Source organism: Aedes aegypti, chromosome 2 (assembly GCF_002204515.2).
Source record: "Aedes aegypti strain LVP_AGWG chromosome 2, AaegL5.0 Primary Assembly, whole genome shotgun sequence".
NCBI classification, from domain to species: Eukaryota; Metazoa; Arthropoda; class Insecta; order Diptera; family Culicidae; genus Aedes; species Aedes aegypti.
The window spans coordinates 24,124,381-24,139,854 of NC_035108.1; the positions used below are offsets into that span (position 1 = coordinate 24,124,381).

General features: G+C 35.8%; 1 protein-coding gene across 4 annotated transcripts in view; it reads right to left on the reverse strand.

Annotated features, from left to right (window-relative positions):
- Positions 1–2,221: 2,221 nt before the first annotated feature.
- The window catches only part of LOC5579032 (syndecan), a 180,835-nt gene continuing 167,582 nt past the window's right edge, over positions 2,222–15,474 (reverse strand). For all 4 annotated transcript variants that reach the window (XM_021840278.1, XM_021840279.1, XM_021840280.1 and 1 more), the window contains exon 5: positions 2,222–4,542. In XM_021840278.1, the coding sequence (XP_021695970.1) occupies positions 4,370–4,542 (173 nt within the window). In that variant the 3' untranslated portion in view covers positions 2,222–4,369. The remainder of the gene's footprint in view (positions 4,543–15,474) is intronic.

A 15,474-nucleotide genomic window follows, 5' to 3' on the forward strand; every position in this document is an offset into this window, starting at 1 on the left:
GCTTTTTCAATAATTATTCTCTCTTTAATTATCGAGTTATCCCTCTGAATTATCTTAATACATTCGATACTTTTCTGTTTTTTTCATATTTCTTCTTGCTTCAATCAATCCGATCTTCTTTTCGCCTATTCGATATACTCTCTGTCTATTTATTGTTTTGCTTTTGCAATTTTCCGCACTTTGATAGGTTTAGTAGTTTGGGTGTGCGCGTTCGCGCACTTTTGCAATGTTTCCAATAAAACTTTTGTGTCTAATTCTATCGAAATCTTTCCAACACTGAGAGAGAGAAATGATAGCCGTAGTAGAAAATGAGTCGAGTTAGTGGAAATTAAATTGAGAAGAGTTTTTGAAAATGTTTTATTCACCTTCGTTCGGAATGTTGTTTTGGCTGATCCTGAAGCGATGCGAAAATAATAAATGCTTTTCCTTTTGTTTTCTGCTGTTTTAACCGGGAGATTCCATGCTGTACGGAGTATGGGCGCTAGAAAAGATCACGGTAGGGGATAGAAGAGGGATATGTTACCAGCTAAACTTAAATCTTTCCCAATGGCACAAAATAATAAGTCAAGAGGGTAGGGATCAATATTAAATTAAAGATTTTCTTTCGAATTATTCTTTTCCTACAATCAGTCTCTAGTTAGCGCATAAAAGTATGTCAAGGGAAGGGAAATGTGTCAACGTAAGAAGTGAATTTCGTAAGAAAAGGGAGGAGAACTATACGTTTGCATTTCCTCAGTTTGCGGGAGTTTAGCTTTAGGCCATAGAATCGTCGTTACTCATCCTATTAGTGCGTTAGTCTGAGAGGGGTTAGTTTTTGGTTTTTCGTTTGTTTAAACATTTCACCACTGGTTTTTGTTGAACGATATGAGCTTGCTTTGATTTGCATGTTTGAATCTACGTGATGATTAGTGGAGCTTTGGAGGTTACTGTGATTGGACGTGTCTGTGGGAGAAGCTGTCAAAATGGGTAGCTTCGGTAAGCTGCCGCAACGTCAAAGGTGGCGCTGCTGTGCGGGCATTGGGTTTGCTCTTTGCTTAGGTGGCGAGTTGGAATGCAAAGCACGTGTCTATGTTAGTGATTCATTTCCGAGTGTTAAATTGTCCATTCAAATACGGCTCGTTCCTGGCGCATCTTATTAGTCAGCAGTAGGGGAAGGCGGGGCAGTATGGTCATACGGGGTAAAATGGGCCACCCTTTATTTGAGCTTAAAACACAGATTTTGATCTCAATAACCTTAGGACCTTATAAAGTATGCTTCAATTAGTCACCACCGTGAAAACTAGGCAAAAAACTGATTTGGAACTTCATATATCGATAAAAATCTGAAATGTTGATGCTACTACGAAAATCTTATAAGATTTTGGATGTGAAAATAAGCTTTGCATAAAGTTTTGTTTATTGACTTCAATTTTTTTCACAGCAGTTCGTTCTTCCATTATTCATAGGCATTATGTGCACAAAATTGTATAGATTCTAAAATAAATTTTCAATAAAATATAATTTATATGAAACATCTAGGAACGGGGCAATATGGTCATAGCCGGTCAAAGCTATCTTATCACAAAAAAAGATAACCAAAAATGGCATGTCATTTTAGCAGTTTAATTGCAATATTGTTATCGCACGTGATTTCAATTAAAACTAGAATTTTTAACTGGTTAAACTTATTTGAACGACTATGTTTGAAAACTGAAGCTCTTAGAACCATGATTTATTGAACTGTCAGCAAAACATACCATTTCATGATTCAAATCAGACTTCAACCCAGTTTTTGTACTAAACTCTATCATACATTATTGTCTTCTTCTAAATTAAGCCTTGCAAATGGTTTTCCAATTAAAATAATAAGATTTAGTATGGTGGCTCATATTGCCCCGTAGGGGGGACCATTTCGCCCCGTATAGTATAGAGTCACACACAAAATAGTGTTTTTCGAAAATGTTCCCAAAAAAAATTCTAAGTAATCTTTTTACCAAAATACAACTGTGGTATGAAAGGAGATGCTTCAAACTACAAATTAAGCTTATGTATCGATTAAATTGTATTGTTTTTCTATGCTTTTCAAGAACTTTTGCTTAGGTGGACCATACTGCCCCTATTGACCCTATATAGGTTCGTTTGTTTGATATTACTCTCTATATATAGGATACATTTGCTTTTCTCATCTGTAAGCGATATCTAAATAACGGGCAAAACAACGGAAACTGAGCATGGTTACAGATTTTTTCTAAACATGAGTACATTTTTCCTTATTTTCGGGCACGTGCAAGGTTTGGCTGATCAAACGAGTAAAAATATAACTCTCTCGCTCTGGTAGAGAGAGATTTTGTTTATCTGGTTGCTATGGTAATACTTGTTTTCATTTTGGGGGCTTTGCATGATTAACACGCCTATTCAGATGGGGTGAACATTACGTTAGATCCATGACGTCACATCGTTTTTTGTTTGTTGGTTCACTATACTAATTACAATGATAATCATAATAGTAAATTTTGCGACCACTGGATTTATACATACGTTTTGTTTTCAATATTTCTGTTTATAATTTAGTAAAAAGCTAGTTGTATGTGTGATATCTGTTTCGAGTTAACCTCCACTTAATAGATTTAAAAAACAATTTTTCATTAAGAGTCACAGAGTCAAGGAATATCTTCTGATGAAGAGCATTCCAAAATCTCATTCTGAACTAGCGTTCTTAAAATCAACCCAAAACATAAACGCCACATTTAGCTGACAATCCGTGTCTACCTACTATGTACGAATTTCTAAAATCAATCCATTTCAAGTTACGATTCCACACGCTTATTTGGTTCAGTGTTTTTGGATCTTCCTCTGGTGGCTCAATTCCGTTGTGTGACTATAGCCAACGCAAAATTATAACCGACCTAATTAAGTTAGCAAACGTTTTCTCTCCGTTTGGCCCGATTTCATCCTAATTCATACGATTTGTTTGCACTTTTACCCGAGGAGAAAAACACTGAAAACATTTGTAGATCAATTCGCCGTTAGGTTGCGTTGCACATTTTTTTCGCTAAAAAAGTTCCTCCTCACAGGGGATTTTCAAATTCTGAACATAAAGGACAGGCCGATTAAAAACTCTGCTTGTTCGAGTGTTATTGCTATCAGGATTAAATGTAACCGATTCTATTTTCGTTTTCGTTAGACTGTATACGGGTTTTATCTGTTTTATTGAGTGTTAAAAAAGTGTTATGAGTAATTTTATAAATAATAATAGTTTTAAATATACTTTCGTCCTATACAAAGATTTCTCAATTTTCTCCGAAACTTTTTTTTTTGTATTATAATTACCATACTTTAACAATAAAGTATCAATCGTCTTCTTCCTTTTACGGATGTAATTTTTAGTATTTAAGATTTTTCCTATATGTTTCTTCAAATGTTGTTCGAAAATAAAATTGCCGTGACGCTAGAACAGAAAAGAAGGCGACCCGAATCAAAAAATAAAATAAACTTTATTTCCTCTCTGTTTTGCCTCCACTTCTCCATCGCAAAGCATTCCATTATAAATATGTAACATCTATTTACTCCTATATAAACGATTTTTAGCCTTTTCCTTACACGTTAAAACTTTGCCTGTTTTCAATCTTCAGCGTTAATTCACTGCGTATGAGAATGAGTAAATATGCCTGCCATCCGTAATAAATGCTGCAACGTTACACTTTTTATCTTTTACATTACTCGCTAAAAAGAATTGAAAAAACAGTTGCCACGATTCCTACTAAACAAATATTTGCTTGAAATAAACCGAAAAGTAAAATAAAAATATTTATAATCGTGCTCCCAGTAGGCGTCAGGTGCACCGCACCCGCGCCTACTGTGGGTCCCTTTGCTGTCTCGCTCTCTCTCGCTACTTATCGGTCACAAAAAAAAAATTGAACAACCAATCAATCGCCTACTAAAACATTAAATCGCACCGTGAAAAATCTTTTACTGAAATTCTTCTGCTGAATATACTCCGTCGACACGACTCTACAGTTCAGTTGTGACTCGCCGTTTGTGTAAAATGCCGCCGTCACTCTCAGCTTCAATACGTTTCCATTAAAATTTTGCCCTAAGTCAGAATTCTTCTCGGAAAGTTTTTCTTTTCTTACGTCTTAAAAAGCAATCTACCCGCAGCTTTCTGTTTGAGTTACTAGTTTTGTTCTACATTCTAACGCACGTGCGTATTTGTTCCGTTTACCACTACTGATGGCCATCCCCGCTGGACCGCTCTCAAATCAACAGAAGTTAGCATGCTTTTCTTTTTTGTTTTGCTTTTGCGGAAAGTGAGAGAGAGCAACGCCGATGCGCAAGATTCGTACACGAACGCAGCTTACAAATCACCGTCACTGGAGTCGATCGAGTAGTCTCAGGCGTAGAACTCCCGATTGTTGGCGTTCTTGGCGTAGGTGTTGGCCGTTGGGGACCGCTTCGGTTCGTCCAGGGCGTAGCTGCCTTCGTCCTTTTTCCGCATTCGGTAAACGATGAACATCACCACCAGGATGGCACAGAGCAGACCGACTACGGCACCTCCAATCACAGCTGGAAGGAGAGAAGAAGATTGAGAAAATGGAAGTTAGTTAACTAGTTGTTCAATAGATGAGTCTGTTTTAATAGATACCGTTGAACAACAATAATGATATCCGACATTATTGCAGACTTTACCCCGTTTCAATATATCATTTATAAATGGCGGTTATATAGTAAGATAATGCTCCAAGGAAGAACCGGCTGGTTTCATGTAGAGTGCCTAAGAGTGACAGACGTGAAGAATGCCACCAGAAATCGTTTACTATTGGCTGGTACCCGACAAAATAGATAACGTTACATGGCAGCGAGAGCTGAAGAAAAGGCAACATGAATCAAGTGTTATAGCTGAAGCACAAGGTAGCGTGGATCAGAACTGGAAATTTTATGCAATGGTTAGACGGTGCAAACTAGAGATGGGCAAAACGGCTCTTTTTAGTGAACAGATTCGATCCGAATCGCTCACTTTAGTGAATCGGATCTTTTGAACGGTTCAGTGGCTCAGTGCCTCGAAAAAGAAGAGAGAGCTGAACCGAGCGAACGGATCCAACGGTTCATTCCATTCTTTTGCTTCTTCATTTTTCGTACATTCTTTCCGAACGAGTCATTTGAAAATCACGATTCCCTCTACCCGAACCATACAAAAGATGCAAAACTTTGCGCTTTACCGTTTAAGTGAGAACTTTCTTTCTTTATCTTTTGTTTGCCTGTAATGCAAGTGGGTGGGACAAATGTGTCTTTGTCTGTGTCTGAGAGCACTGAGAGCACAGAGAGGCAACAAGTTATGCTTGCATGTGTGGCGTGACGCGCAAAGCAAGGCTCGTATCATTCATTATAAATTTCTAAAGCCGAGATACGAATGAAAGAGATTAGCAGAAAAGCGTAAGTTCGTTTTTTATGGTCACTTTTTATCGTTTTTATCTGATCCGTTGTGTGACTGCTGATCGAATGAATCGACTCTCGCCAAAAATGAGCCACGGATCACTTGTTCAATTGAGTGATTCAGTACTTCAGAACGGCTCTGATTCATTTTGCCCATCTCTAGTGCAAACGGAGAATTGCTGACTCATAAATCGGTGGTGGAAGCGCTTCAGCAGATGTCGAAAGGTGGAATTGGAAATGTAGCGAGAAACAGGGTGAACATAGATGGCTACGGCCGAGCTGTGGAATCTCCGCCCATAGGACAGTTTGAAAAGGCCATAGGTGGGCTGAATAACTTTCAGGCTGTTGGTAAAGACGAACACCTAGTTGTACATCTCAAGCACGGATGTGAGCTGCTTCACCAATCGGTCCATCAAGTACTTCTGAAGTCACAGAATGACAAAGAATCGGTTGATTGGATGGTCTTATAGCCCAATCTTCAAGTAAGTTTCTCAGAGTGGAGTGGAATTATTGATTTCAAGGAAGCGTACGATTCTTCGGAAAGAAATGAGCGTTCGAAGTAATGTCAGAACATGGATTTCTGACGAAACTTTTTAGGCTGCAAAGTGCTACGCTGAATAGCTCTAAATCTCGTGTCTAGATTACAATTTTAGACGAATTGAATCAAGTAGATTTAAATCTAATATTTAAAAAGGAATTAAATGAATCAAATGAAGTCCAATACACGTTTTGATCAAATCTGTTGGCTAAGTAACTGGTTCATTTAATGGCTTGTAAAATTCCAGATAAGAAAAAGTCCGAAGATTCAATTGGTAGAAGTTCCATTTACCAGCAATTTCAATCTGGCCAGTTATTGACACATTCTTTACACCAATATAACCAGTAATATTACCAGAACTTCTTTAGGCATTCCTTGAATGTCCTCTCGAAGTATTTTTACAAGAAACCTGAAAAATTTCTTGTAGAAACTAGGCTCAGGATACTTGTAGATATTTCTCCAGGATTTGTTTTTGGCTATCTTTGGGGAACTTTGCACTCTTTAAAGTATTCTTTTAACTCGTATAGGCCTGAGTGAAAGCAAAAATACTAAAACCCTCACCGTTCAGCGAATTCCTAATGATACAAATACAAATGATTTTTTGTCAGTATACAAGCACACATATCTAGTTTCTAGAAGTGGCCAGAGGAAAGAGGGTACTGTGAGTTTGTGCCCCTGGATGTAGGCAAATTTCAAGTCACTGATAATTTCCGTAATCGGCGAAATCTGGCCACATTATCATTTGAATTTTAATATGTTGGCTTTCACTCAGAACTATACCGGTTAACTAATCAATTAATTCTTTCAAATATATTGTTTTGAAAACACACGGCTTAAATTTATGAATTTTGTACTGACACTAGTGGTAAAGACACCTAATTTCATAATCTTCCTTCATTTTTGGCCAATTTGCACTCTAACTTTGTTGGAAAAAGAAATATAAATCTGAAATTTTCTGACTTTTTCTAACTTCTAACGAACATTTTCGTGCTAAACGAAACTTTCAGCAACCTCTAGGAATGACACTAAAAAAAGTAACACATTATGCTACAAGAGTCCAATGGCCCATGACTTTGAAACACTCTCAGCTTAGCTTAGCTTTATATGGAAGACATGAAACCGAAAAATGAAACCCTGGATATTTTTTGTAACTATGGCCACAATGGACACACAATGTACAAAGGCACATTAAACCAGTTTTAGAAGGAAATGGTGCATACGCAATAGGGTGCGGCTCATTTTTCGAAAGTTCTCAACCTAAAATTCGTGTGCTTATCTGAATTCAAACAACAAAAAAGGCAAACCTCTTCTTTTTATTTAAAAAAAAATCGTCATTGTTTGACCATAACTTCATGAATACTTATGTGATTCCTGATATTTTTCATGCTTTTGGAGCTAATTTAGTTTTACGTGTATACAACCAATTTAATTAAAAAGTTGTTTTGACTTAAATATTTCACAAAACTTCCGAAAAACATGAATTTTTAATGAGAAAAAAAATTAAATTTATTGGAATCGTTGATTTTTTTGTCAATTTGAAGTTTATAAAGCTTCTAGTTATAACTACAAGTTAAACAATGCACAATTTTGACAAAACAAAATCAAAAATATTTTTATTACAGTCATATACTGATATTGACAAAACCATATTGACGATATTGAAGGGACTCATGGAAATATCGACTCATAGAAGAGTTGTTCTTTGAAAAGCTGTTTGAAGGGACCATCATAATAACCATGATTTTATGTCTTTAGTATGGTTCCATGATTCGATATCGAGTAATAGAACATCGGCTCATGGAGGGTTGACTGTATAAAATTTATAAAAAAAATCTTTTAAGATCTTTTTGAAGGCTTAAGGTGAAGATAAATCGAAGCCAAAGTTCAAATTTTCAAAAGCACGGATCTGGAGAACCAAACGTCTGTTTGAGCTGAAAACCTAATCGATTGGTCACCACCAGCTAGTGACCAATCGATTAAGTTTCCAGCTTGAACGGATGTTCGGTTCTCCAGATCCGTGCTCTTGAAAATTTGAACTTTGGCTTCGATTTATCTTCACCTTAAAAAATGAGAAAACCCAGTTTCGACTAAATTATAATCGTTTAACTGACAAAAATTTAAAAAAAGTAGTATTTTTCGTTAAGAATCCATGCTTTTGGGCAGTTTTTGTTAAATAACTAAATCAAAACTATTTTTTCAATTTATCTATTGTATTACAGTTTGAAAACCACTGAATAAGCTTCAAAAGCATTTAAAAGATTTGGAATCGGTTAAGCATTTATAAAATTATTTTTTTTTAGTAAAAAGTGGAAACATTTAGAGAAAACTACTTTTAACTAACACTAGTTTTGTTTTTAGACAAATTTGGTATTCCACAAACTTTTCATAAATTTAATTTTGAAGAGAATGGTGCTAAGAGCTCCGAAATTGGTAGGAAAAAAGTTAACAAAGTTCTTAAGACTTCACTGAAGGATATATTTCATAACCACCTCTTAATGCTTATATGTTTGGCTCAACATTTGAGGTTTGCCTTTTTATGTGATTTAGGTTTGCCTTTTTATGTGATGTAATTTTCATGATTTTCCATCCCGATTTACAAGAGCATCAAGAGTACCAAACATTAGATTTGGCTGAATTTGGTCGGAAGATAACTCCTAACGTAATCCCTACAGTGATTTCTAAGGGATTTTTTTCTAGGGATTTCGCCAGAGATTCCTCCGAAAATTCCCTCTAGGAATCGTTAGGCTGATAAAAATATTAATTTTCTTTTATGTCACCCCCCCCCCCTTCAAAAATCCGATAATTTTGAAGGGGAGAAAAAAAAAGATTCATAATTTTTTTTGACATCAGTTAGGTTTTTTCAATTTTTAAAGTTATAAACAAGTAAAATAATTAACCAGAGGACGTTTGGTAAAAGTTTAACAATTATCGTTAAAAATTAAAATTCGAAAAAATAACTTCTTTTTTCCTTTCTATTTTTTTGGATCCCCTCGTACCTTCCAAGTGGTCTCGGACATAAAAGAAATTTAATATTTGTATCAGCCTTACTAGGTATTTAAAACCGGTTCAGACAGGACTCCAGGAATACCTTCAGCAATTCCTCCAGTTATTCTCTCTAGGGATTTCTGAAAATATTATTCTAGCAGGGTGGCCACCAAAAATCCGTTTTGAAATTCCCACTTTTTTCCCGGTTTTCCCAGTATAATTTTCAAAATTTTCCCGGTTTTTTATTGAGGGGCCCAAACGCAAAAAAGTAACCTATTAATCGGTTTTTTAGTTGAATATTCCAAAAAATTGTACTTCAAGCTATTAAACGGTATTTTAGGTGATTTTTCCGTTCAAAAAGAAACAAATCATATTCGTAGAAGATTGTCTTGTGATGTTTGGCTCTCGTACAATTGGAATGAAAAATTGTTGAAAAAACTTTAAAATCGATTTTTTTCAAAAGTGAGATTCTATCACTCACACCCTATTGCTGCTATTCTTGGCACATTTGATTCACTTCAACATTTAGATGTCCCGGCAAACGTCGTTTTGCCCAGTAAGCCGTAGAGGCTTTGAAAAAAATCCCGAATTTTAGGTCAAATTCGCATTTCCCGTTTACTCAATTTTAAAAATGTTCTTCCACTCAAACACGTCGGAACCCTTAAGGAAAAGAAAAGTGAAAGAATTATATAAATCAGCCAACTCGTGACATACAAACACCATTCCATTTTTAATTTAAATACCTAGGTATTTCCCTTTTGTGCATCCTATTATCCTATTAAAAGTATTTCAATTTTTAATGTCTGTTCTTTTATTTCTTCATAAATATGAAGAGTTCACTAAAGTAAATAAGTTTATGGTGAGGATAGAACAAAGCCGCTCTGAACTAAAATACTAAAATAATTAAATAAAACTATGAATCAAATATGTTTGATTGCTTAAACCTCCTGTAAAAATATTTAAAACTCTGAGTCAGCTGAGTGAAAGTAAAAATCAAGCCCCGTTTGTAAGAGGAAAAAATCATTAAATATTTCGAAACATTACCAACCAACTGTAGTGTAGCAAACTAGACTATTTCTTCAAGAAAATCATGTTTAAAACTTATATATCCAAGAGACCGGGTGCAGGTCGTTAGGCCGAATGCCGTTAGGCATAGGCATTAGTAGTAAATGATCAAATGTTATTTCGGCCTAACGGCATTCGGCCTAACGACATTCGGCCTAACGGCATTCGGCCTAACGGGATAGAACCGAAAATAACAGATGGCAATAAGATCAACCATATCAACTTTCTACAACTTATTTTTGATGGTTTGTAGATTTAGAGCTTGAAGATGTTCATTTAGAATGATTTTCCCGGAGACCATCGCAAATTCCCGGTTTTTCCCATCTTTTCCCCGATGGATTCAAATTCCCGTCTTTTTCCCGCTTTTCCCGTTTTTCCCGGTCCGGTGGCCACCCTGTTCTAGTGATTTCGGTTGGGAAATCTCTACTAGAATTCTTCTGAAGATTTTACGAGGAGTTTCTCCAGCATTTTCTACATAAGCTCCTCCAGTATATGAAGATAAGAAGAATATTTATTTCCTCCATGAATTGTTTAGAGATTCCTCCAGGAATTCCCCTAACGATTTCTCCGAGAACTTTTGAAGAAATTATTCCAGACATGGCTCCAGGGATTCTTTAAGAGATTTTTCAAGATTTCAAACGTTTTCTCCTGATATTTTTATAGAGCTTCCTCCAGAAATCTTACCAGAAACCAAGGATTCCACCAGGAAAATCTTTACCAATATTCTTGGCTTTTCCCAGGAATTCCTCTAGGGATCTTAAAGAATTTCTCCTGCTAATTATCCAGTGCTTTATGCAGAAATTTCCCCAGATAGACCTCTCAAGATTCCTTCAGGAATTTATTCAGAGGTTCTGCCAGAAATCCCTCTAGGTTTTAGAAATTACTCTAAGATTGCCTCCAAGAATTTTTCCAGGAATTGTTTGAAGTACCTTTACTTAAGAAGTTAAAAGCCCCTGGTTAAATTCCTGGAGGAATCGCTGGATAGATTTTTGTGTAATCCCTAGAAATCTCTGAATGATCCCCTCTGAAAAAAAATACATGAAAACTTTAGAAGTATTTTTCGTAGAAACCCGACAAAAAATTATCACAGAATTCTTGTAAATATTTCTCCAGGATTTGTTTTAGTTCTCCTCGGGGAACTTTGCATTCTTCAAGGTGTTCTTTTAACAAATCAATGCATTCTATCAAATATTTTGTTTATAAAAGATCTGGTCTATTCTATTTATATGAAAAAGATGGTTATTTTAAATTTAGATATTTGAAATACATCAAAATATACATCCGGCAAACTTTGACCTTTGGTGAATAAAATTTAGCGTATCTCGGAACATTGATAAGTTTTTGCAAAAACCTGCAACTTTTTGAGTAATGTTATGTTAATTTGTTCAAAAATCAAAATATTCAAAACTTAAAGATGATTCTTTTTTTCGTATGACTTCGCCGAACAAGCAAAACAAAAAAGTTTGTATCACAACGCCACCTACCCAACTAACAATTTTAGCGCTATAAGCCAAGAATATTTGCTTTGTGCTGTATAACAGTTGAATTGAAGCAGCGAACGCAGCAAAAAATGAAAGCTGTCAAAAATAGAACGATTAGCGTTAATACAGCTGTAACGCAAACGTTTTGCAGCTACAAATCTTAGCTGAATAAATTTTGTCAGTTATCGCTTTTGCTGCTTTCACTATGCTGTAACTCAACACCGTAAGAGATAGCAACCTAATGATGTGGAATAAAACTCGCCATCATCAATCCGGCTGCTTCTATACAATATGATTTGTTATGCTGCTCAATATATATTTAAGAAGCGCTTTGTCGTTAGTTATACAGCGAGCATACAGCATTATGCTGTAATACAACAACTTGTGGCGCATCTACTCAGCTTGTTGGATGTAAACATTGCGTTTGACGTTTCACACCCTTTTACTGCCTGATGAAGTGGTGTAAGCGCGGCTATGGCATCTTTTACGATCATTATAAAATATTGTGTGAACCGTTTTCGATGTAGAACAAAACGGTGTGTTTTCTTTGCCTTTCGATATAGACTGTGGTGGCAACTAGGACAGCGTCGAGACTTGTGGATGCAGAGATCGTGAGTTCGATTCCAAGCGGTGGCAGGTAATGTTGGGGACATTAAATTCAGATACTTATGATATGAATTCCGGAAGCTGTGAAACAGCTTGAAAATAATATTTAATCGATAATACAGCGAAGCTGTATAATAATTATTCAACAGTTGCGAAATGGTTGAGAAAGCGCCTTCCGAAGATGTTACACAGCTACTTGTCGTATAACTGTCGAGATAGAGCAATGATCGGTATGAATAAGAGCTGCCAACACAGCTTAAAAGTAGCTGAGTAGATTCGCCAGATTTGTTGGTAAAAGGATCGCATAGAAGCTTTCGTTCGTATGTACAGCGCCTTTACTCAGCATAAAGCCATATAACGAGGGCCTAGAGAATGTTTACATTTGAACTAAATGTTAGTTGGGCAGTCTATGCAACCCTAACTCTCGTTCGATAAGTATCTGGCTTCAGCTATGCCGGATCTTAATTATTCCACTGGATAATAACTTCTAATCAACTCTGCTTTCTCAAACTATAGATAATATTGAACTGGTTACTTCAGGTGACTTTTGTCCTTCTTTTCCTTAAACTGTTTCGTATGTCATTTCAGTTTGACAGGAACCTTTGTTCCCACTTCCTCGAAATTATATCGCAAGAAATCCCAAGTAACATTAGTAGCTGAATAGTAGATCATTCAGCTGGATTACGCTTGAAAGTTATTTGTTCAATTTGTTTCTTATTCAGCAAAAATGTTCCATGGCATACCTTACAAATATCCCTACAGATTTTTTTCCAGGATAATAACCTTTTCTTGCATGCGTGTAAACATAATTTCAAGAAATTATACCAGAAATCCTCGAAAATCTCATATGACATTTTTTAGAAATACTTTCAGCCGTTTTCAGAATTAATGCTTCAATAATTATCCAACGAATTGCTCCATAAATTTTGCAGGAATAATTCCTCAATCTTTGAGGAGTTTTACCAATAATTTCACAATAAGTCTAGCAAAGGATTCCTCATTTAGTTTTCATTAAATATAGATTCCTTTCAAAGATTTCTGAATTCTTAGAAGTAATTTCTATTAGGATTCATTCACTTAAAAACTTTTTTAAAACCACAAAATTATAAAGCAATCATTCCTGTAGCACCTCAAAGAGTTTCACTAGAAATTTTCCAGGGGCTTCCTCTTGCAAATTTTGGTTAGTTTATTTTCCAATTATTTAATCATTAGTTTCTCTGAAGACTCATCCAAGACTTTCTCTAGAGTCCACAAGAGATCCGGGGGTCTTTGATAGACTTCTCTCTTGGAGGATTTTATTATGTATTTCATCAGTGATATTTTTAGGTTTTCATTCAGAAATAAATCTACTTTATTTTTAAAGGAATCTCCTCCAATAAAATCTGAAAAATTTCTTCGGCATCCTCTTGGACAAATTCCTAGCGAAATCTTGTACAAATTCTTTGAAGACTCGTTCGGAAAATTTTCTGAGAGAATCATTGGAACAAAATCTGTGTGCATCATTGAACAATGTTCTGGTTGAGTTTTTCAGGGTACCTCGAATGTAAATTCTGGAGGAATTCCTTGAAAAATTTGTGAAGGAAACGTTCAACGTATTCCTGAAGAAATCTTCTTATTAATAGCTGAAGCAAATACCATTCTATGAAATGTTTGAAGAAAATCATTTATTCCCACAGAAATTTTAAAAAGGCGCTTTTTTATTTGTCTGGTCGGATTACTGTGATTCCTGTTCAGTCTTATTTTGGTTTCATTTTTCAGGCATAAGGTCTCTAAAGTTCATATTTATAGACACTTAGCCGCTATCAGCCCTGAAGTGGTGGTATCGGTGTATTACTCTTCATTGATTGACATTTTGATTGCTAAATAAAACCACCAGCTAGTGACCAATCGATTAAATTTTCAGCTTAAATGGATGTTCAAAGTATTCTTTTACTAATCAATGAATTCTTTCAAATATATTGTTTTTAAAAACATACGGCTTGAATTTATCAGTTTTGTAATGTCACTAGTTGTAAAGATACCTCCTCAAAGACTTCTTAATTCTGCAATTTTGTTGAGAAAAATATATGAATCTGAAATTGTCTAATTTCTGAAAACGAGCACTTTTTTGCTAAAAGAAACTTTCAGCGACATCTAAGCATGACGCTAAAAATAGTGAAACATTATGCATCAAGGGTCAAATGACCCATTACTTTGAAACACTCTCAAAAATCCAGTTTTGAATCGATTCGTTCTATTCGCTTTATATGGAAGATATGAAACTGGAGAATGGAAGATTTTTTGTAAGTATGACCACTCTGGACACAAGGGCACATGGTATCAGTTTCAGAAGGAACTGGTACATCTCATATCCAGAAGTTCATATGAATTCATAATTTTCCATTCCGATTTACAAAGCACCAAGGGTACTAAAAATAAGATTTGGCCAAGTTTGATCAGAAAATTCCGGAACCGGTTCCGGTAAAATATGATGTGGACGTTTTCAGACCATCATGTAGTCGACAGTTCAAAATTCATGATTTTTCATCCAGATCTAGACACTATGCCAAATACCAAAAAAAAATATTCCCAACTCGAAAGATCTTCGATCGATGGGATTGGAACCCATGTCCCTCAGCTTGGTCTTGCTGAAAAGCTGCGTGTTTAACGCTGCGGCTTTCTTGGTTTCACAAACATAACATTATTATATCGAAATATCCATAACCGCTTCCGTTAGGCCAGATTAGAAAAAAAATATAACTAATCGGCATCATTCAATAAGTCATTATTCAGGCAAGATGGACCATGAGCGCTCTTAGCCGTCCAAGTGATACCACACCCAAAACAAGTAATTATTCATGTTTTGAGATCAGTTCAAATAAAACTACAGGAATTCATTCAGGAAAACCTCCAGAAATTCAATCAAGAGTTCCTCCCTTAACATCTCCAATGTATCACCAGCCATTTCTCCAAACACTCTTCCAGAGATTTCTAATAGAATTCCTTAAAAAATCCTCCAGGAATTCCTTAAAAAAATCCTCCAGGAATTTTACCAGAAAATCCTCCAAGATAACCTCTACTGTAATCCCTACAGCGACTTCTAAAGGAATTCCACTTTGGATTTCGTCAGAGATTCCTCCGAGAATTCTCTCTAGGAATTCCTTCAAGGAGATCATTACTTCATACAGGTTCAGACAGAGCACCAGCAATACCTTCAGCAATTTCTCCAGGAAAATATTAACAAGGCTTGCTCTAGAGATTTTGCGAGGACTTTCTCCAGTGATTTCTACATAGGTTTCCATAGTACAAAAATCTAAGAGTAATCTTTACTACCTCCAGGAGTTCCTTGAAAATTCATCCAGGAATTGTTCCAAGGATTTGAACGAGAACTTTTCAAGCGATCATTCCAAA